The sequence below is a fragment of the Salmo trutta genome, chromosome 28 (genome assembly GCF_901001165.1).
Source record: "Salmo trutta chromosome 28, fSalTru1.1, whole genome shotgun sequence".
In the NCBI taxonomy this organism is placed as follows: domain Eukaryota; kingdom Metazoa; phylum Chordata; class Actinopteri; order Salmoniformes; family Salmonidae; genus Salmo; species Salmo trutta.
The window spans coordinates 32,548,265-32,570,578 of record NC_042984.1 but is presented as its reverse complement, the minus strand read 5'-3'; the positions used below and the strand labels follow the sequence as shown (position 1 = coordinate 32,570,578).

The following is a 22,314-nucleotide window of genomic DNA, read 5'->3' as shown; positions in this document are numbered from 1 at the left end:
ATCTAATACGTTTTGCTCTGAGACCAGGTTGAGTGCTTAGGCAACCTTTCCGGAACAGCTCGATTACAGTGTTGCCTGGTAAAAGACCAATGTTCCTCAAATGACCAAGAATCATTTGCCTAGCAAATGACCAACTTTCCTCCAGAGCTGCATCCTGCTAAACATTTATGTCACTGATTATCATTTCCTGAGATGAAATCTCTCTCAGATATAAAAAAAATGCTTGCAGATATTATAGTTAATCTTTAATGTTTTCTTGTGCACCAATGCAGTATGCCAAAACATTTATTATGATATTATACATGGTCTCTGAATCATAAATAGATTATCTTCCTAACGTGCCTCACAGTTCTTTTCCATCCTGGTTTATTTGTCAAGGTAGAATCTCACCCTTATATTTTGTGTAAAATTTTCCACACAATGCAGTTTTCTAGATTTGTTGTGCCACTTTTACTGCATGTTTAACAGTGTTGTTATTTGCTTTAAACATGAATTATGTAGATTGTTTGATTTAATGTTTGTTGTTTTTTCATTTCCAGATATTTCGCCGTGCAGACAAAAATGGTGAGTACAATTTATGCTATTAATAAGATGGTCACACAAAGGATTTGCTTTCATGGTTTTTCAAATGGCCTCCTTGCATAAACTGTATGTGTCTGCAACGTGGTCTCAGAGCATTTGGTATTATTCTGTAAATCCGAGACTCTCCATTTAGTATGATAAGTTACATTTCATATGTATGTATTCATTTGTGGATGTCCATCATCCATTTGATATGATATGTTACGAATTACAATTCGTATGATATGTTATGAATTGCAATACTTAAGATATGTTACGAATTACAATTTCTTGTGGCTAACGTTAGCTTGGTGTCTAACGGTAGCTAGGCTAGGGTTTATGGGTTAAGGTTAGGGTTAGGGTTAAGGCCAGGGTTAAGGTTAAGGTTAGGGTTAGGGTTAGGAGTTAGGTTAAGGGGTTAAGGTTAGGGTTCGGGTTCGGGTTAGGAGTTAGGTTAAATTAAGGTTAGGGGAAGAGTTAGCTAAGTAGTTGCAAAGTAGCACCCTCCTTTAGTTTTTTCCTTAAGTAAACTTCTGTCTTATGTAACCATACCAAACGTAACATGTCATACTCATTTGATTGTCCCAGGTTTACGGTTACTACAGTATGTTACATCTAATCTATGAGACCAGTCTTATGACTCAGTATGTTTACTCTTACAGTACTTCATGTAAGTGTTGCTTAGTGGTAATATTGTCTTATTATCATCAAAATAGAAAATAGAATTAGCAAGGGTTTAAAATGCAATGGTTAATAACTGATTTCTGAAAAATCTTGAATTAGAACAAAAAGCTGTAGTCTAACGTTCTTCTTGATATTATCAATCATTAAAAACATCCTTCATTGTTTGGGGCTCTCGATCTTAAAGGAGCAATTTTAGTTTATTGTAGGCACAGAAAATGAGGGACTGTGATAACTTCATTTTGAGAGACTGGTTAGATTAAAATCTAAAGCCTAGGGTAATGTTCATCGGGTAATGTTCATTCTTGTTCATCAGATACAAAAGCAGCAGAGCCTTATCTATCTACTTTGCTGATATCTTTCTCAGACTTGGGAGCAAAATCTTGCAGCGATGGCAAAGGGGCGGTCGGTTTAATGTATGAAACATGAGGATTGACAGGGCAGGCCTTGTGGAGATTCGGGAATTCGGTGGATCCCCTTGACTGAGCCTATCCACCATGCAATGTTCAAGTCAGGCATCTAGTCTGTTGTATAAATTGTCAGTGGAAAACAACCAGAACACTACTTGTGTGTTTTTTGGACTGTAATTGTTTGAGATTTTACCGGTTATCTGAAAACCCCAGACAGATCATTTGCTCTTGCTTTGTCATATCTTGTGCAAACATGGAAGAAAGAAACATGGTCGGAAAAACACCAGAAATAGACCTGAAACAGTTATTAAGTGAAATTAAATGCAGCACAAACCAATAGCATACTAGACTATAGCATCCATGTTCCAACACCTTTAAACAAAATGGTTTCTCTGGTTTTAGATTTGTTTTAACTTGATTTATTTGTGATTCAAACATCAAGTCTTTAAGTGAGCGCCATCACTAAACTCCACGGGGAAAAACACATTGAAACGTTTGGCTTTGGGAAATTACAGTGACAAATAGGCATTTGTGTTTCCTCCTCATGTTTTATTCATGCCTTGCATTAGAGCGTAATGGGATGTGAAATGTAATAAGGATGGTGATTAATTCATGTATGAACGCAGGACAGCTTTATCTGGAGAGCGTGGTTATATAACAGTGTTAATGATGCAATACATACTCCCTTGAGCAAAGGTTGTCTAAGGACACTCGCAAATCTCACTTGGGCTATTTCTCATTTTGTCTTTCCTGTATTCCTCGCAACCGCTCTCCTCGCCTCCTTCTCAAAATGCATTACAGCAGAAGGCCTGGGCGGAGGGACCTTGGATCTTCTCCTCCAATATGAACAGAAGGAGGCAAATAGGATGTGAGGAATCACAGAAACAAACCCATTGGTCGATCATGTCATTCAAGACATGCAGCCCTAAATTATGCCCTTTTTCTGGTCAGTGAGATGGGCTGTTGTGTATAGGAGAGGCAGAGAATGTACAATACTGATGTCCAGGAGAAAAGATGGACTCTTTCCTTATTATAGATTTGACCCGTCTCTGCCAGAGAGTGACTCTTTGGCTCTGTAGGATAACAGAAGAGCAGCATCTTGTAGCAGGTAGTGAACTAAACCTGTGACTTGGGTTGGACATTTGTATGGAATACATTGCAATAATGAGACTAGCATTTAACATTAACATGTCGGATGCTGTCTTAACAACCTGAATTTTTATCCTCCCGAAAAAACATAAATGAGTTGCTTTTTTCACTTTGCTGTAAAAACAGAACTTGAGTGTGTGTGTGTTGCACTAGTTATCTTCAATTTGCAGTAAAAAAAAAAGCCTTCCATGGTTTTCGTCTAACTCGCTGAGCCGCGCACCCTGGAGGAAAATGTATGCTTCTGAACAACACTAAGTGGGCCGCCATGATACGCCATGAGCACTGCAGATTTACCACATTATGAGAGCTGGCTACTTGCCATAGCAAGTCCTTCTCCCTATGCTATTGTAATGAATAATGGACTTCCTTAAGGAGCTCAACGATCCGCCATTTTCTCGGTTTGATCCAATGCAATATCATAATGTGTTTAACAGGATGAGGTCCACTTTTTCAGGATAGTTAAATTGGGCTATGATAAAGTGAACAGTTAAAGTGATCTGCTCATCAAATGAAGGGCTTTAACGAAATGCCTTAAGTGCCTTAGACATATTTTTCTGAGGGCCAGTGGAGGCCATAACTCTGGCATGTTTCCTAGGTTCTGACCCAAATGGCACCTTAGTCCCTATATACAGTGGGGGGAAAAATTATTTGATCCCCTGCTGATTTTGTTCGTTTGCCCACTTACAAAGAAATGATCCGTCTATAATTTTAATGGTAGGTTTATATGAACAGTGATACAGAATAACAACAAAAAAATCCAGAAAAACGCATGTCAAAAATTTTATAAAATGATTTGCATTTTAATGAGGGAAATACATATTTGACCCCTCTGCAAAACATGACTTAGTACTTGGTGGCAAAACCCTTGTTGGCAATCACAGAGGTCAGACGTTTCTTGTAGTTGGCCGCCAGGTTTGCACACATCTCAGGAGGGATTTTGTCCCACTCCTCTTTGCAGATCTTCTCCAAGTCATTAAGGTTTCAAGGCTGATGTTTGGCAACTTGAACCTTCAGCTCCCTCCACAGATTTTCTATGGGATTAAGGTCTGGAGACTGGCTAGGCCACTCCAGGACCTTAATGTGCTTCTTCTTGAGCCACTCCTTTGTTGCCTTGGCCGTGTGTTTTGGGTCATTGTCATGCTGGAATACCAATCCACGACCCATTTTCAATGCCCTGGCTGAGGGAAGGAGGTTCTCACCCAAGATTTGACAGTACATGGCCCCGTCAAATGATGCGGTGAAGTTGTCCTGTCCCCTTAGCAGAAAAACACCCCCAAAGCATAATGTTTCCACCTCCATGTTTGACGGTGGAGATGGTGTTCTTGGGGTCATAGGCAGCATTCCTCCTCCTCCAAACACGGCGAGTTGAGTTGATGCCAAAGAGCTCCATTTTGGTCTCATCTGACCACAACAATTTCAACAGTTGTCCTCTGAATCATTCAGATGTTCATTGGCAAACTTCAGACGGGCATGTATATGTATTCTTGAGCAGGTGGACCTTGCGGGCGCTGCAGGATTTCAGTCCTTCACGGCGTAGTGTGTTACCAATTGTTTTCTTGGCGACTATGGTCCCAGCTGCCTTGAGATCATTGACAAGATCCTCCCGTGTAGTTCTGGGCTGATTCCTCACCGTTCTCATGATCATTGCAACTCCATGAGGTGAGATCTTGCATGGAGCCCCAGGCCGAGGGATATTGACAGTTCTTTTGTGTTTCTTCCATTTGCGAATAATCGCACCAAATGTTGTCACCTTCTCACCAAGCTGCTTGGCGATGGTCTTGTAGCCCATTCCAGCCTTGTGTAGGTCTACAATCTTGTCCCTGACATCCTTGGAGTGCTCTTTGGTCTTGGCCATGGTGGAGAGTTTGGAATCTGATTGATTGATTGCTTCTGTGGACAGGTGTCTTTTATACAGGTAACAAGCTGCGGTTAGGAGCACTGTGCTCCTGATCTCAGCTCATTACCTGTATAAAAGACACCTGGGAGCCAGAAATCTTTCTGATTGAGAGGGGGTCAAATACTTATTTCCCTCATTAAAATGCAAATCAATTTATAACATTTTTAACATGCGTTTTTCTGGATTTTTTGTTGTTGTTATTCTGTCACTCACTGTTCAAATAAACCTAACATTAAAACTATAGACTGATCATTTCTTTGTCAGTGGGCAAACATACAAAATCAGGAAGGGATCAAATACTTTTCCCCCCCACTGTAGCGCAGTTATTTTGGTCAAACCTAGTGCACTATGTAGGGACTTGCCATTTGAGACGCATATCATCGAGTCTGAAGACAAAGATAGAGACTTAGCTATGGACAAATGCTAACTTGAAATACTTGTGCATATTTGCATGAAAAATCCACTTATGAGCATAAAAGTAGATGACTAATGAAATGACAAGGCCCTTAAATACAAACTTACATACAATTGTTCACTTATTGTACTTGGCTGTGGTCAAATCCCTTAGACAGTGTATGGATATGTATTTTTGCTTACTTAGGTATTTGACTTTATTGCTGTTTAATCCACTTTTGAATTGTTTTATGATACATCAAAACATGAAATTCTCTGCCGGAGTCTGGTCTAGTGGTCTAGTGTAGTGCTGCTGCCTTTGGACCACACATTGCCCCTTATGGTATGGGTTCAAACACTGCCTGCGGCTTCATATCTATGTCTACCCCTCTCACTCATGACTTTCTATCTCTGTACATAGAAAAACACTTAAAAACCTTAAAATCTGAAAGTGATTAGTTGTATTGCTGTGTTTTTTTAAAGGTCTTTTCAGGATGAATGGGACTCTATGGTGATACTGACAACCCACAAAATGACTATCAAATATTATTTATGTTTGAAATAAAAATGTCTTCAAAAAAAGTATTGTGGATTCGACTACAGCCATGGTAAGTGGAAAAATAATGTAAGGTTGTATTTTGGTTGGAAGATATCTTTCAAATTACAAGTTGCTATATACAATGTATTAAAGGATTAACTTCATATGACCTGGACAGGCAGAAACTCTGGTCGGGGCCCAGTATTCATAACACATTCCACACGGCACGGCATATTCTCTTGAATCATACTTAATGTCACTAAGTGTTGTCATAGCCAATGGATGTATTTGCATACCAGGTGTATGTTGTCCGTCATGTGAGTTGATGGGCAGCATCAATTTACAGGTGTGACAGGTGTGTGGGTGAGGGCATGGTTGTGGGTATAAGTCAGTGTGTGTGTGAGGGTGTGTTGTCTGTACTCAAGCCTCTACGCTTTCCAGACAAGAAGAGAACTTCATCCATTCAGGTTTGTTCATTTTGGCTCTGACTTAGTTTTTTATGTAAGAAACAATGAGAAACAATGCAATATTTGTTGAATTGATTCATTTCAATAGATGTGCACTAATAATTTGATATTAAACTGATTATGGCAAGAATAGGCTGAGTATGGCATTAGTAATGTAAACGCCTTATTCTGATTATCTTAATCGACGTGAGTTCATAATCAAAGTAAGCATACAGCGATTACAACACCTAGATTTGTTTAGCAATCGTTCGAATAATAGGACATGTAAACACCTTAATCAGAGTTCCTGCTGTGCATTCAACCTGGTCTCATAGACTAGACGTAACATAGTAAATGTACATTTAAGGACACTCAAATTAGTATGATATGTTACGTTTGGATACTAAGGCAGAAGGTTATTTAAGGCAAAAACAAAAGGCGAGTGGCTGGTCAGGATGGATGGGTGGGTGTAGGAATGTCTAGCAACCCTAAGGTTGTGTGTTTGACTCTCATCATGGACAATTTTAGCTAATTAGTCAACCTTGCAACTAATTACAACTTTTTAGCTACTTTACAAGTACTTAACATGTTAGTTAACCCTAACCTTAACCCTTTAACCTAACTCCTAACCTTAACCCCTAGCCTAGCTAGCATTAGCAACCTAGCTAACGTTAACATTTGCCACCTAGCTAACATTAGTGTTAGTCACCTTGCCACTAGCTATCGTTAGCAACAACAAATTGGAATTGGTCAGTGTGATAGAACATTTATTTTGATGATTTTCTGTATTTTTCAGTTCCATCAGGTAGCCTGATTATCAGATGTGTCAATGTAAACAGGATTATTAAGGAGATCGTTCTTCTTGCAAAGCATGCAAACATTTTAATCAAACAGTTACATTAATTTGAGTATTCACAATGGTTGTGTGCATGTAAATGTAGTCATTGAGTGAAAATAACACATAATTTTGTGCTAATATTGATGCATGTCTTGAATTGACTGACTTAAAATGGAATTGAACCCTGGTTAATTTGATTGTCTGATTTACTGTGCTGTTGCAACAGGAAATAATCAGAATGACAACTCTTTATCGTTGAAGAATATCGAAGCTCACACACCACTACAGAAGGGGAAGACATGAATATCTCAGAGACAAACAGCTCTTCAGTAGCTGATCACTTACAACACATCTATACTGCCTCCAATGCAATCAACATCATCCTGGGTCTCCCCACTAATGTCTGCGTCCTTTGGCTAACAGTGACCGGAGCGGGAGGAACGATTGCCTCACAGTTCTTCACTCTCAACCTGACCGTGTCTGAAATCCTCTACTGCCTGTTTTCTCTTGTCAGATTTCTCTGCAAGCTCATCCAAACAACTGCAGTTCCATATATTGAGGCATTTTCAATTGGTTTATTGCACACTGGCCGACCCCTGTTTCAAAGCTGCATCTGTGTGGAGCGCTACCTGGCTGTGGTCCGACCTGTTTTCTTCCTGAATTACAAACCCCTCAGATACAGGGTGGGGTGTTGTGGTGTTGCCTGGCTGATTGTGCTTGGGTCCTCTTTGTTCTGTATGGTTCCGCTTAAATTGTCTTTACTCATAAGCCTATTCACCTATGCTATCTTGGTTCAGGACCTCATCCTGATGTTTGTGGTGTCATTCTGCTGCCTATCAGTTGTCAGGGCTCTGAAACAGCCTGGGCTGGGAGACGGGGACAGAGAGAGGGAGAGGACAAACAGCATGAAGATGAGGGCGTATAAGATCATTTGGATTATCCTGGTGGCTATGATGGTGAATTACCTCCCTGAGATGGTAATTATGACTTTGCACGATGTCCTCGATGAGGCTGTGCGACGTTTTTCTTTCTGTATTTCTGACTCCATCACTATGATCTTTGGGATTGTGCAGCCCCTCCTCTACCTCCACAGGGTTGGGAAACTGCCCTGTATCAGTGGTCTCTGAGAAAGAGGTGACAATCTAGTATGGGTTGCTCACACAACTCACAGTGGCCAAGCTACCTAAAATGTATAATTTTCTATTGGAGGAGACTCAATGAGACATTCAGCAGTTTAACCATTGGTGACTAGATAGCTTGTGACCAAAGTTGAAAAAGTAAAAACTTTAAGCAAGGGATCAGTGATTTTGGTTGTATTGTTTATCACAAATGCATTCACTGTATTAAAAAAAACTATAATGGCATGTAAGTAGTTATTACTCTGTAGATTTCCCCTCCGATTTCTATTTTCCAATAAAGGTTCAAGCTGAACTACACATGCTTGTCTGTCTTCTTAGATTACAATACATGCATCATTTTAAAGGGTTGTGAGTATTTTATGAAACCAACATTTATACTGTACACTGAAACTATGGAAAATGACTAGCCTATAGGACCTCCTCATGTAAATATGACTCATCTTTATAATGGATTCTTATTGGAGACATTGTTAACTAACAAATAAGGATGGATTAGTGCAGCTTTTTCATGATGGTCGCTGATCAATTGGTGAAGGAAGGACAATTGAGTTGCCAATGCCACCAATTCCAGTTGACAGTTTGAGTGTACTGGGACCTGAGATGCTTTAAGCTTTCTGGCTATGATACTCATATATCCAGTGTCCCCTTAAAACTAGGCTGGTGATGGGGCTTATGAATTATTGAATGTGCTGCTTTGGTCCAGACTCTGAGAATCCATTTTTGTCTGCCTTACTTTAGCAGACCTTCAAAGAAATGTGTTTCTGGTAGGATCTGGTTAGAGACACAGTGTTCTAGTGGGGATTGCTTTGATTTATGCTAGGGCTTTCCAACCTTGTTCCTCTAAAGCTACCTTCCTGTAGGTTTTCACTACAACCCTAATCTAGTGTACCTGATTCTAATAGTTAGCTGGTTAATAAACTGAATCAGGTAAATTGCAACTGGGGTTGGAGCGAAAACCTTCAGGAGGATAGCTCTCCAGGAACTCTTACCAGCAGTGGTTTAATATAGACTTGTCAGCCACAAAATATTTTGAAGGAAAGGAAATGTAATTAATTTATTCCTTAATATTATAGGTTGCTATGGCGCCGTGAGGTCAGCTAGGCAGAGAGCTCCTGTAAAGGTGTAAATATTTGACTGTTTTTCTGTTTTTTTTATTTAAAAAAATATTGAATCAACTTTTTATTTTGTTAGCTTAGTAATTGATTATTGATTGATTATTTATATATTGATTCAAATCAAATCAAATGTTATTTGTCATATACACATGGTAAGCAGATGTTAATGCGAGTGTAGCGAAATGCTTGTGCTTCTAGTTCCGACCATGCAGTAATATCTAACAAGTGATCTAACAACTTCACAACAACTAACTTATACACACAAGTGTAAAGGAATGAATAAGAATATGTACATAAAAATATATATGGATGAGCGATGGCTGAACGGCATAGGCAAGATGCAGTAGATGGTATAGAGTACAGTATATACATATGCGATGAGTAGTGTAGGGTATGTAAACATATAAAGTGGCATAGTTTAAAGTGACTAGTGATACATTTATTACATCCAATTTTTAATTATAAAATTACTAGAGATTGAGTCAGTATGTTGGCAGCAGCCACTCAATGTTAGTGATGGCTGTTTAACAGTCTGATGGCCTTGAGATAGAAGCTGTTTTTCAGTCTCTCGGTCCCAGCTTTGATGTACCTGTACTGACCTCGCCTTCTGGATGATAGCGGGGTGAACAGGCAGTGGCTCAGGTGGTTGTTGTCCTTGATGATCTTTTTGGCCTTCCTGTGACATCGGGTGGTGTAGGTGTCTTGGAGAGCAGGTAGTTTGCCCCCGGTGAGGCGTTGTGCAGACCTCACTACCCTCTGGTGAGCCTTACGGTTGTGGGCGGAGCAGTTGCCGTACCAGGCGGTGATACAGCCCGACAGGATGCTCTCTATTGTGCATCTGTAAAAGTTTGTGAGTGTTTTTGGTGACAAGCCGAATTTCTTCAGCCTCCTGAGGTTGAAGAGGCGCTGTTGCGCCTTCTTCACCACGCTGTCTGTGTGGGTGGACCATTTCAGTTTGTCTGTGATGTGTACGCCGAGGAACTTAAAACTTTCCACCTTCTCCACTACTGTCCCGTCGATGTGGGGGGTGCTCCCTCTGCTGTTTCCTGAAGTCCACGATCATCTCCTTTGTTTTGTTGACATTGAGTGTGAGGTTATTTTCCTGACACCACACTCCAAGGGCCCTTACCTCCTCCCTGGAGGCCATCTCGTTGTTGTTGGTAATCAAGCCTACCACTGTAGTGTCGTCTGCAAACTTGATGATTGAGTTGGAGGCATGCATGGCTACGCAGTCCTGGGTGAACAGGGAGTACAGCAGAGGGCTGAGAACGCACCCTTGTGGGGCCCCAGTGTTGAGGATCAGCGGGGCGGAGATTTTGTTTCCTACCCTCACCACCCGGGGGCGGCCTGTCAGGAAGTCCTTTATTTGTCAGTTACATTACTCTTACAATTTGAGGTCAGATTTAAAAATTGTAGTACGAGTTGTGTCAAACCTTTTTCCTAAAAGATCTTTCTTCCTCATATGCTCTAAAAGCAGCATTTCTAAATGTTGTTGTTTATAAGAAATTAAGATTAACAATATAATTTCATAAATGAAGCCCACTTGGATGACATTATGGTTTCTTAAAGTGACTTGCCCTCATTAATTAAATTCATGACATGGCATTAGGCCAGAATGATGGCAAATTTCCTAACATATGTTATTATTTACTGTAGGCCTACCTGTCTGATGTCTGTTGACTGGTGGATCTCTATCTCTCTCATAACTAGGTCTCTAGTGGTATTCGGGGTTTGTGGAGCAGAGCTGGGATAGATCTCATTTAATCCACAGTCAGCCTGTCAGTGAGCCCAGACCACTCTAATCACCCCACACTCTGCCTGCCTGTCCCCCAGGGCCTCCACAGGCTCTCTGCAGAGCCACCAGCACGACTTACCATAGGAATACACTGTACTTAACTTTGTTTTACAGACAAATGTTTATGACATAGTTACATGGCTGCATATTCATTACTTTAAAGGGATAGCTCACTTTTTTTTCGTACATTTTATTTTGACAGACAATAAATGTGAACAACCCCTTTAAGACTATATGTCACGCCTGTTCCCGCTCCCCCTCCCTGATGCTCGAAGGCGCCAGGCTCCCCAGCATCACGCACTCCTGCCACCATCAGTACACACACCTGCCTTTCCCCGTCACGCGTATCAGCGATTATTGGACTCACCTGGACTCAATCACATGTTTATTACCTCCCCTATATTTGTCAGTTCCCCATCTCTGTTCCCCGTTGCTGCATTGATTGTCGTTGGTTGTTGTGTATCCGTGTGCTGACGCTGTTCCTGTCTTGCTCTTTGTCTGTTCCTAATTAAATGTCAACTCCCCGTACCTGCTTCTCGACTCCAGTCTTTACACTATAAGAGAATGTTGAAATATTAGAAGATGAAGAGAATCAAAGGGATTGTCAAATGTAAATCATAATTAAATTGATGATCAAGTTATTCCTTCCATATCATTGGAGAAGATGAGAGACACTGATGTACTGTGAAGTAAGAAAGGGGAAGACAAAGAAAGAATCTGAATTCTGCATACTTCAGTTTCAAGAGGAAAAACTCTTCGAAGCAAATATTGCCTTGAGAAATGGTTGCCATTGACAACAGTGCTTTTGTCTTCTGAATATTTTGTTTCAGCATAGGGAGTTATGTGAAATAAATGGAATTCATACAACGGGTGGGTTTAATCCTGGATGCTGATTGGTTAAAACCGCATTTCGGACGATGTCTATTCCACACGTTACCCCCGGCTAAGTCTATGACGTTGAAATGCCTATTTACTCTGTTCCATCCCGCTGTCTCATCAGCTCAGACAGGCAATTGATATACTATATAGATCTACACTGTAAAAAGCATCTAGACATTATCTCCACTTTCTTTTAGACTACCATTTGGTTTTCAACAGAGGAGATATGTAATAACCTTGCTGTCTGTCTCTCCGACATTTGCAACATTGTTTCAATATTGAAATTTGAACTTCAGCTGTCTTATGGTAATGAACTCATAAATCAGCATCATTTGTATTGATATACAAATAAATGTCAATAGAAAAACACGAAATGCAGCTAGTTTGCTGTCATTCCAGCTTCAGTTTGAAGTGATTGTGTTAGCTGTGTAGTTGGTTATCTCTTCTGGTGAGAGAGCAAATGTTCTATGCCAGGCGAAATTCGCTCATTAGCTCATTGTTATGGATGTTTCCCAAAAAAATCACAAGAAAACAGCTTAAACAAATGCAAATGCAACTACTTTGCTGTTATTCTGGCTTCACTGTTTGACATGACTGTATTAGTCAAAGTTGGCTAGCTAGCAAGCAAGGGATAACAACGTTGCCAGCCATCATGACAACGGAACACTTAGAATGTATGACTGGGTCGTGTCCATAGATTTAGAATAAAAAGACGTAACGACCAACTGGCTTGGGTAGCAAACCTAGATTTGTGTCGGGACTATATCTCGAGGAAGGTTGAAATAGCATGAATAATTTCATCAAAATAAAGTTTTTAATGAAAATATGTCAATAATTATTTGAATATGTTCGTAACCCGTTGTATAAAAGTGATAATGCTCTTTATTCACGCCTGGCTTTATCTCAATTAAGTGATAATCCCCTCGAAGCTGGTGTTTGTCGGATATATTGGTACAGTTTGTCGGCCCGAGACGAATACCCATGCAAATATATCCTCCAAACACCAGCTTCTTGGGCATTATCACTTAATTGAGATAAAGCCAGGCGTGAATAAAGATATTCCCGTACTTAATTTATATAGTGCACTCGACTCACTGAGACAGTGTTAGGTTCTAATTCTCAGAGTAAAAAACGCTATGGACACTATGAAAGCTTAACCAAGCTTATTTTCCCAGAGGATCAATACAGCTGCATTAGACAACAACATTTCACACAAGCACTGATATTTATTTCACCTTTATTTAACCAGGTAGGCTAGTTGAGAACAAGTTCTCATTTGCAACTGCGACCTGGCCAAGATAAAGCGTAGCAATTCGACACATACAACAACACAGAGTTACACATGGAGTAAACAAAACATACAGTCAATAATACAGTAGAACAAACGAAAACAAAAAGTCTTTAAATGGTGAGTGCAATGGAGGTAAGTTAAGGCAATAAATAGGCCATGGTGGCGAAGTAATTACAATATAGCAATTAAACACTGGAATGGTAGATGTGCAGAAGATGAATGTGCAAGTAGAGATATTGGGGTGCAAAGGAGCAAGATAAATAAATGAATACAGTATGGGGATGAGGTAGGTAGATAGATGGGCTATGTACAGGTGCAGTGATCTGTGAGCTGCTCTGACAGCTGGTGCTTAAAGCTAGTGAGGGAGATATGAGTCTCCAGCTTCAGAGATTTTTGCAGTTCGTTCCAGTCATTGGCAGCAGAGAACTGGAAGGAAAGGCGGCCAAAGGAGGAATTGACTTTGGGGGTGACCAGTGAGATATACCTGCTGGAGCGCATGCTACGAGTGGGTGCAGCTATGGTGACCAGTGAGCTGAGATAAGGCGGGGCTTTACCTAGCAGAGACTTGTAAATAACCTGTAGCCAGTGGGTTTGGCGACGAGTATGAAGCGAGGGCCAACCAACGAGAGCGTACAGGTCGCAATGGTGGGTAGTGTATGGGGCTTTGGTAACAAAACGGATGGCACTATGATAGACTGCATCCAGTTTGTTGAGTAGAGTGTTGGAGGATATTTTATAGATGACATCACCGAAGTCGAGGATCGGTAGGATGGTCAGTTTTACGAGGGTGTGTTTGGCAGCATGAGTGAAGGATGCTTTGTTGCGATATAGGAAGCCGATTCTAGATTTAATTTTGGATTGGAGATGCTTAATGTGAGTCTGGAAGGAGAGTTTACAGTCTAACCAGACACCCAGGTATTTGTAGATGTCCACATATTCAGAGTTAGAGCCGTCCAGAGTAGTGATGCTGGACGGGCGGGCAGGTGCGGGCAGTGATCGATTGAATAGCATGCATTTAGTTTTACCTGCGTTTAAGAGCAGTTGGACGCCACGGATGGAGAGTTGTATGGCATTGAAGCTTGTCTGGAGGTTAGTTAACACAGTGTCCAAAGAGGGGCCAGAAGTATACAGAATGGTGTCATCTGCGTAGAGGTGGATCAGAGAATCACCAGCAGCAAGAGCAACATCATTGATGTATACAGAGAAGAGAGTCGACCCGAGAATTGAACCCTGTGGCACACCCATAGAGACTGCCAGAGGTCCGGACAACAGGCCCTCCGATTTGACACACTGAACTCTATCAGAGAAGTAGTTGGTGAACCAGGCGAGGCAATCATTTGAGAAACCAAGGCTGTCGAGTCTGCCAATAAGAATGTGGTGATTGACAGAGTCGAAAGCCTTGGCCAGGTCGATGAATACGGCTGCACAGTAATGTCGCTTATCGATGGCGGTTATGATGTCGTTTAGGACCTTGAGCGGGGCTGAGGTGCACCCATGACCAGCTCTGAAACCAGATTGCATAGCGGAGAAGGTACGGTGGGATTCTAAATGGTCGGTAATCTGTTTGTTAACTTGGCTTTCGAAGACCTTAGAAAGACAGGGTAGGATAGATATAGGTCTGTAGCAGTTTGGCTGTAGAGTGTCACCCCCTTTGAAGAGGGGGATGACCGCGGCAGCTATCCAATCTTTGGGAATCTCAGACGATACGATAGAGAGGTTGAACAGGCTAGTAATAGGGGTTGCAACAATTTCGGCAGATAATTTTAGAAAGAAAGGGTCCAGGTTGTCTAGCCCGGCTGATTTGTATGGGTCCAGATTTTGCAGCTCTTTCAGAACATCAGCTATCTGGATTTGGGTGAAGGAGAAATGGTAGGGGCTTTGGCGGGTTTTTGTGGAGGGTGCCGGGCAGCTGTCCGGGGTAGGGGTAGCCAGGTGGAAAGCATGGCCAGCCGTAGAGAAATGCTTATTGAAATTCTCAATCATAGTGGATTTATCGGTGGTAACAGTGTTTCCTATCCTCAGAGCAGTGGGCAGCTGGGAGGAGGTGCTCTTATTCTCCATGGACTTTACAATGTCCCAGAACTTTTTTGAGTTAGTACTACAGGATGCAAATTTCTGTTTGAAAAAGCTAGCCTTAGCTTTTCTAACTGCCTGTGTATATTTGTTCCTAACTTCCCTGAAAAGTTGCATTTAACCCTTCCTCCTGAGTCTCCTCCTACACATCTGTACAAACATTGTTCTTTACTGCTAGGCAGGACACTAAGTGATACGGGCCATAAACGTTTATTTCTCCCTTAATCCATTAATCCCTTAATCCTCTCCCCTTATCAATGCCTGCCACATGTGATCACTTCCCTGCACTCAACACAAGACTGTGTCTCTTCTCCTCCCAGAGGATCCCTCCCATAGGATCCCTAATGGCTAACAATAACATATCCTGACATCATGTAAACGTTATACATTACCCTCTCTCCCTCAGTGACATGAATAAGTATATTTCATATTCTCAGAACCCAACACAGTTATTTAGTTCCAGTAATTTGAGTCTTGAACAAACTGAGTGAGTCATGAATACTCCTTAATCGTCTTCTGTGTTTCAGTAGGTAGTTAATGTCTCCCTGGTTTCCCTCTCTCAGACGACGGCAAGCTATCCCTGGAGGAGTTCCAGTCGTACTTTGCCGACGGTATCCTCACCCCAGAGCAGATGCAGGAGCTGTTCTACTCAATTGACAGGCAGCAGACTGAGTGAGTGCATCTTATTTGCCTCTGGGAATCCTCTTCAGTCGCCATCTGTAACTGCCACACAGGCGGGACATCTACACTTCAAAGAGGATGTGTCAATATTTCATCAAGGGACCATAGAATCTGTGCCCACTGGGCACAAAAAATGTCAGCCTGTCGTTGGATTTAGGTTAAAAGTTGAGGACTTTTTGCAAATCCAATCAGTTTTCCACGTTGACTCAATGTCACCACATTTAATTATTTTGTTAAAATGACGTGCAAACAATGTTGATTTAACCAGTTTTTACCCAGTGGGTAGTTTTAGTAGTTTATTGAAGGCTCCAGGAGGGGTGAGGAGTGAAGCTTGAAGCTGAGGGGGTCCTAAAATGTCCACCTGTACCCCAGCATGTTTATACACAATAGAATATAAAGACAGACCAAAAAAGAAAGACAATGTAGTCAAACGATGTCCTCATAATTGATACCGTTGGTCAGGAAAAGTAGAGGTATAAGGCTTTCTTTGAAGACCATATGTGCATTATAAAAGAAGATACACATACTATGTAATAGACTTTTACACAATCCTTTGTTTTCTTTCTTTTTGCTCCTTGTATCTCTAGGGAATGAATCACAGGATAACAATAGCGGCTTTTTTCATGGAAATTACTTGACCTGTTGCCCTTACCTGCAGTCAAATGACCTAGTGGCCTCATGGGTGGAATGTTATTAATATTTTTAATAATTTCATAATTGATAAACATACATTTAAAAAAAGCGGCAGAAAATCCGGTGTTTCTATGTCAAACGGTTTTGTTATATTTCATTCTTCTGTGATGTATATAAAGTGTGATATTGGGATCCAATCTCAAAATGGAATACATTTCAACTCTATATCTGACATGGTACTGGTGTCTTCTTTGTTTACGCCCATAACCATGTGTGTGAAGTGTATACTTTTGTTTCAAAGTAGATTTGTTTTAGACTACCAAGAAATACCTTGTGTGATCCTGATTTAGCCCACTACAGTAAAATGTTAAAGCGGTTTGATGAGATTTTTGGTCTTCTCTGATTCCATTAATGTTTTTGTCATTTTCTTCCTCTGCCAATTTTTCTATCTCTCAGCAACCTAGACACAGACAAACTCTCAGGTATTTCTCTCTGACTCTTCTCTGTTTTTATTGACTGTGGGCTGTCAAAATGCTCTCTCAAGGCCTTTACCATAATCTAATCCCGTCTTTTACTGGATTTTAAATTACAAAGGCCTATGTGTATTCAATATTGTACCTGACAGCTCTTTGTATATCCACCCCCAGAATACTTCTCTCCACACCTGGGGGAATATCTGAACGTCCTTTCTGCTCTGGAGAAGCTGAACGTCGCCATCCTGAAGGCCATGGACAAAACTAAAGAGGTTTGTGGCCAATACAGTACAGCATATTTAAAGGGATAGTTCAGTGAAATGACATATTTAGATATGTGTTTCCTTACCTCGAAAATAGCCTATGAACAAAGTGTGACTGAGATCCACACTTTGCTTTTGTTAAACTAGCCACTGCCAATAAACGCTAATATTGCTGAACTATCTCTTTAACATTACAATCAACTGTCTGGGATTCTTAACTGCAGCTCTCATTTACAGAACTGCAGAACTCATTTGGTAAAAGGAACTCACTTGACCATCTCTTTCCATTACATTTCGCTGTTGTTACTGTTCGCCATTGCATATGTTTCAAGCAACATATTTGTTGATGTCTACTGAGAATATTAAGTGAGCAGCAAGATAATAGCCTTTATCCGCTTATGACATTTAGAAAAAATCTAACCACCCCTTTTCCCCAGTAGGATTTTGGATAGGCTTTTGTTACCTTTTGAAGTGTCTGAGATTTCTCAGCTGTGACAGTAATATGACAGTATGGAAAGTGGATCTGCACAACTGAGTCCTCTTCCTCTTTCACACTGATGCTGCATTTTAAAACAACGGGCTGTAACCTGCAGGGACCCTTCCCTAACACTTGAGCTTCAACCATGACTCAAGGTCAGGTATTTCTATTGTGAACTGTGGTGTCTGTATGAGGACCAACATATCTCTAGTTGGACAGGTGCTGTAAATACAGAAGTTCTTAAAGCAGAATCCCTTCCAAACCCAGCAAAGAACTTCTGGTTGGTCATTTCTGACCTATCTTGGGTCACACCCTTTAGTTAGCATTTCAAGAGTTTAAACTACTATCAGGGTCCAAGCATGAAGTAAAGCATATAAAACCATGGCTGCCTTCTCTGTCGGGCAAAGGTGGCTGGTGACAACTTAATTGGGGAGGATGGGCTCATAGTAATAACTAGAACAGAATAAATGGAATGGTATCAAACACATCTAACACATGGTTTCCATTTCCATTCCACTCCGTCCTCCCATCACCAGCCTCCTGGGTTAACTGGGCATTGCTTCCCAAAACTAAGAATCATGCTTGGTTATGAAGAAACAAACTAAAAAGAGAATTGGTAATAATATTTTTAAGACATGAAGCAGAACGGTGTTAATTTGGTGCAATCTATACAGGATTTCTGCTCAGAGCTCATACGGAGGCAGACTGGAGCCGTGGGTGAGTTTAGTGAAATGATTGCTTTAATAAGCACTGCGTTCAGATCAACATCAAAGAACCCCCCATAAGACATAATCGATACCACTGCGTACACTTCATCTGTCTCATCTAATTCTTGATATTGGGATCAGGCTAAGCTTTGTTGTTCTTCAATTTCAAAAATTATATAGCGGATTGTGCTGTGAAAAGATTTAGGCAACTTGTGTGAACGGATGCAGATGTACATTATTGATTGGTCCATGGTACAGCATGCTGCGTCTCCCCATCCCCACTTTGTGCCATTTGTGTCGGTATTGCTATAGTGACACAGCAGTGTGAATGGGTGGGTTAAGGCATTATTATTTACCACACGTTGACTACAATAAAATTGTAGAAATGTGCTTCACAAAATACTGAGTAAAGGGTCTGAAAACTTATGGAAATGTGATATTTCTGTTTTAATTTTTTCCAAAGGTGCTTCCACAAAGTACTGATTTAAGGGTCTGAATATTTATGTTAATGTAATTTTTTAATTTTTTATTTGGAATACATTTGCAAACATTTCTAAAAACCTGTTTTTGCTTTGTCATTATGGGATATTGTGTGTAGATTGATGAGGAAAATGTTTTATTTAATCCATTTTAGAATAAGGCTGTAACGTAACAAAATCTGGAAAAAGGGAAGGGGTCTGAATACTTTCTGAATGCACTGTATTTGGGCTATGTAATGGGTTTGAGGGATGTGACCATGGTAACAACGCACGCACGCACACACACACACACACACACACACACCAGATAAAGATTGTGATCTCATCTGTGAACGGAGAATGACGTGACAATAACCAATGCTGACATGAACCCCCCCAGCACTCCTACTGTCTGACGTCAAACATACTCTAGAGATAGTAGAACTGCACCAGAGCTACGAAGCTGTTTATCGTCTTTCTTTCTTTCTCTCCCTCTGTCTACCTCTTTCTCCCTCCACCCCTCCCTCTCTTTCACCCTCCCTACCTTTCCCCATCTATCCCTCTATGTAGCTATTCTCTCGCTATTCTCTCTCTCTCTCTCGCTATTCTCTCTCTCTCTCTCTCTCTCTCTCATATACAGTCCCCCTTTGCCTTTTCCATTCCGTCATAATTCTGCCCAATGTCGGTTTTGATTCACTGCAAGGAGAAGTTATTGCCTTAAGGGCTGTACTGGGCTCAACTTTGCCTTCCCCCAGTCCTAGCTTGACTGACTTCAGGACAAACCCCATCAACACTCCTCTTTATATCTCAGTACTAGTTATGTTAATATGTCTCTTCTTGGAACACTAAAGTGGGGGTGAACACTAAAGTGTGTCTCTACAGCCATGGTGTTGATAACATTAAATCAAAAGCTTTGCACAGCGCTGGTCCCATATTCTCAGAGTAGAAATGCTGATTTATCGGGTCCCGCCTATCCATACAATCATATTCAGTATGATCTAAAAGGCAAAACTGGTCTTACAGTATATCAGCAATCCTATTAGGAGACACAGAATCAATTTTACAGATCTTATAGAAAGAGCAGCATGTATTTTATCCATGAAGAATTACAACTGAATACTGTAGAATTATTTTCTTTCTTTCAGTGCAGTGCTGAGATAAAAATATAAAAATAATAAATCACCCATTTTCAACAGAAAATCTGCAACTCTGAGAGAAAGAGAGATTAAGTAAAACATTATAAAAGTAAAACATTATAAATTCTTCCTTACTCCTGAAGTGTACAGGATGCTGGGAGGGAGAAAGAAAACATTGGAAAGGAATGGGAAAGGGAAAGAGGGATACCTAGTCAATTGTACAACTGAATGCATTCAGAATAGGGAAGGAAGAGATAAAAAATGTAAAAAATCAGAAGGTTGCAATTTTTCAAAGCACAGCACTGCACAAGGCACTGCACATTCAATTTCGACAACTCCATTTCATAGCGCCATGGGGCATTTTCAGTACCTACAAAAATAAAACCAATAGAATCATACAGAGATTGGTGAGAACACAGCAGGCTTTCTCAGCTAGTGAAGTGATAAAAAACATAAAAGTATAAGGAACAATATTTTTACGATGTTACTTGTCACACACCGTTACACATGACACCTGGCACCCTGTAACATTTTCACATTAAGCACATTTAAGATCAATTTAGCTCATTTTTGGTGTGTGAAATTCCTCAAAAAAGGACACAGGCTGGGATTCGATTAAGTGCCGATAGTAGATTTACAGATAGTGCTGTCAGAAGTGAATGCAAAATAATGTATTCAAGGTTTAAAATGGCTTGTAAAGTTTGCAATTTCCACTTTGTCAGACTTGATTTGCCCTGACGAAAAATGTATCAATCCCTACAAAAAAACTATTTAAATTTCCTGTTGCTGCAGGACTATTTTCCTGCTGTAGCAAACTGGCTCAAATTAAGATCCGACATCTGTATATATACAGTACCAGTCAAAAGTTTGGACACACAAACTTTGTGACACTAGCAGCATATGCATTGAACAACATTAAAGGTGTTGTCTTATTTAAAGACACAATTGTAAAAGGGATTGTTCAATTATTTTACGTATTTAGATATGTACAGTACCAGTCAAAAGTTTGGACAAACCTAATCATTCCAGGGTTTTTCTTTATTTTTACTATTTTCTACATTGTAGAAAAGTAGTGAAGACATCAAAACTATGAAATAACACATATGGAATCATGTAGTAACCAAAAAAGTGTTAAACAAATCAAAATATAATTTATATTTTAGATTCTTCAAAGTAGCCACCCTTTGTATTCATACCCCTTGACTCAAACTTTTTATAGTCCCGTACCCCTTCAAACATTCAACCTCCAGCTGCGTACCCTCTCTAGCACCAGGGTCAGCGCACTCTCAAATGTTGTTTTTTTGCCATCATTGTAAGCCTGCCACACACACACTATACGATACATTTATTAAACATAAGAATGAGTGTGAGTTTTTGTCCTAACCCTGCTCGTGGGAAGTGACAAAGAGCTCTTATAGGACCAGGGCATAAATAATAATATAATAATAATCAATAGTTTTGCTCTTTATTTAGCCATCTTACATATAAAACTTTATTTGTTCATTGTGAATAACTCACCACAGGTTAATGAGAAGGGTGTGCTTGAAAGGATGCACATAACTCTGCAATGTTGGGTTGTATTAAAGAGAGTATCAGCCTTAAATAATTTTCCACACACAGTCTGTGCCTGTATTTAGGTTTCATGCTAGTGAGGGCTGAGAATACACTCTCACATAGGTACGTGGTTGCAAAGGGCATCGGTGTCTTAACAGCACGATTTGCCAAGGCAGGATACTCTGAGCGCAGCCCAATCCAGAAATCTGGCAGTGGCTTCTTATTACATTTTCACAGAACCACTGGTTGCAATTTTGATGAGGCTCTCTTGTTCAGATATTGGTAAGTGGACTGGAGGCAGGGCATGAAAGTGATAACGAATGCAGTTGTTTGTGTCATCCGTTTCGGGAAAATACCTGCGTAATTGCGTACCCAACTCACTCAGATGCTTCGCTATTTCATATTTGACATTGTCCGTAAGCTTGAGTTCAATTGCACACAAAAAAATCATAATGATGGAAAGACCTGTGTGTTGTCCTTGTTAATGCAGACAGAGAAGAGCGCCAACTTCTTAATCATAGCCTCAATTTTGTCCCGCACATTGAATATAGTTGCGGAGAGTCCCTGTAATCCTAGATTCAGATCATTCAGGCGAGAAAAAACATCACCCAGATAGGCCAGTCATGTGAGAAACTCATCATCATGCAAGCGGTCAGACAAGTGAAGATTATGTTCACTAAAGAAAACTTTAAGCTCGTCTCTCAAATAAAAAAAAAAGTGTCAATA

General features: G+C 40.5%; 1 protein-coding gene across 1 annotated transcript in view; it reads left to right on the top strand.

The window, feature by feature from the left end:
- LOC115166041 (N-terminal EF-hand calcium-binding protein 1) overlaps nt 1-22,314 on the top strand; it is a 41,426-nt gene that overhangs the window by 5,440 nt on the left and 13,672 nt on the right. The window contains exons 2-5 of the mRNA XM_029719667.1: nt 540-564; nt 15,769-15,877; nt 16,976-17,001; nt 17,167-17,264. Coding sequence (XP_029575527.1) covers nt 540-564; nt 15,769-15,877; nt 16,976-17,001; nt 17,167-17,264 — 258 coding nt within the window. The remainder of the gene's footprint in view (nt 1-539; nt 565-15,768; nt 15,878-16,975; nt 17,002-17,166; nt 17,265-22,314) is intronic.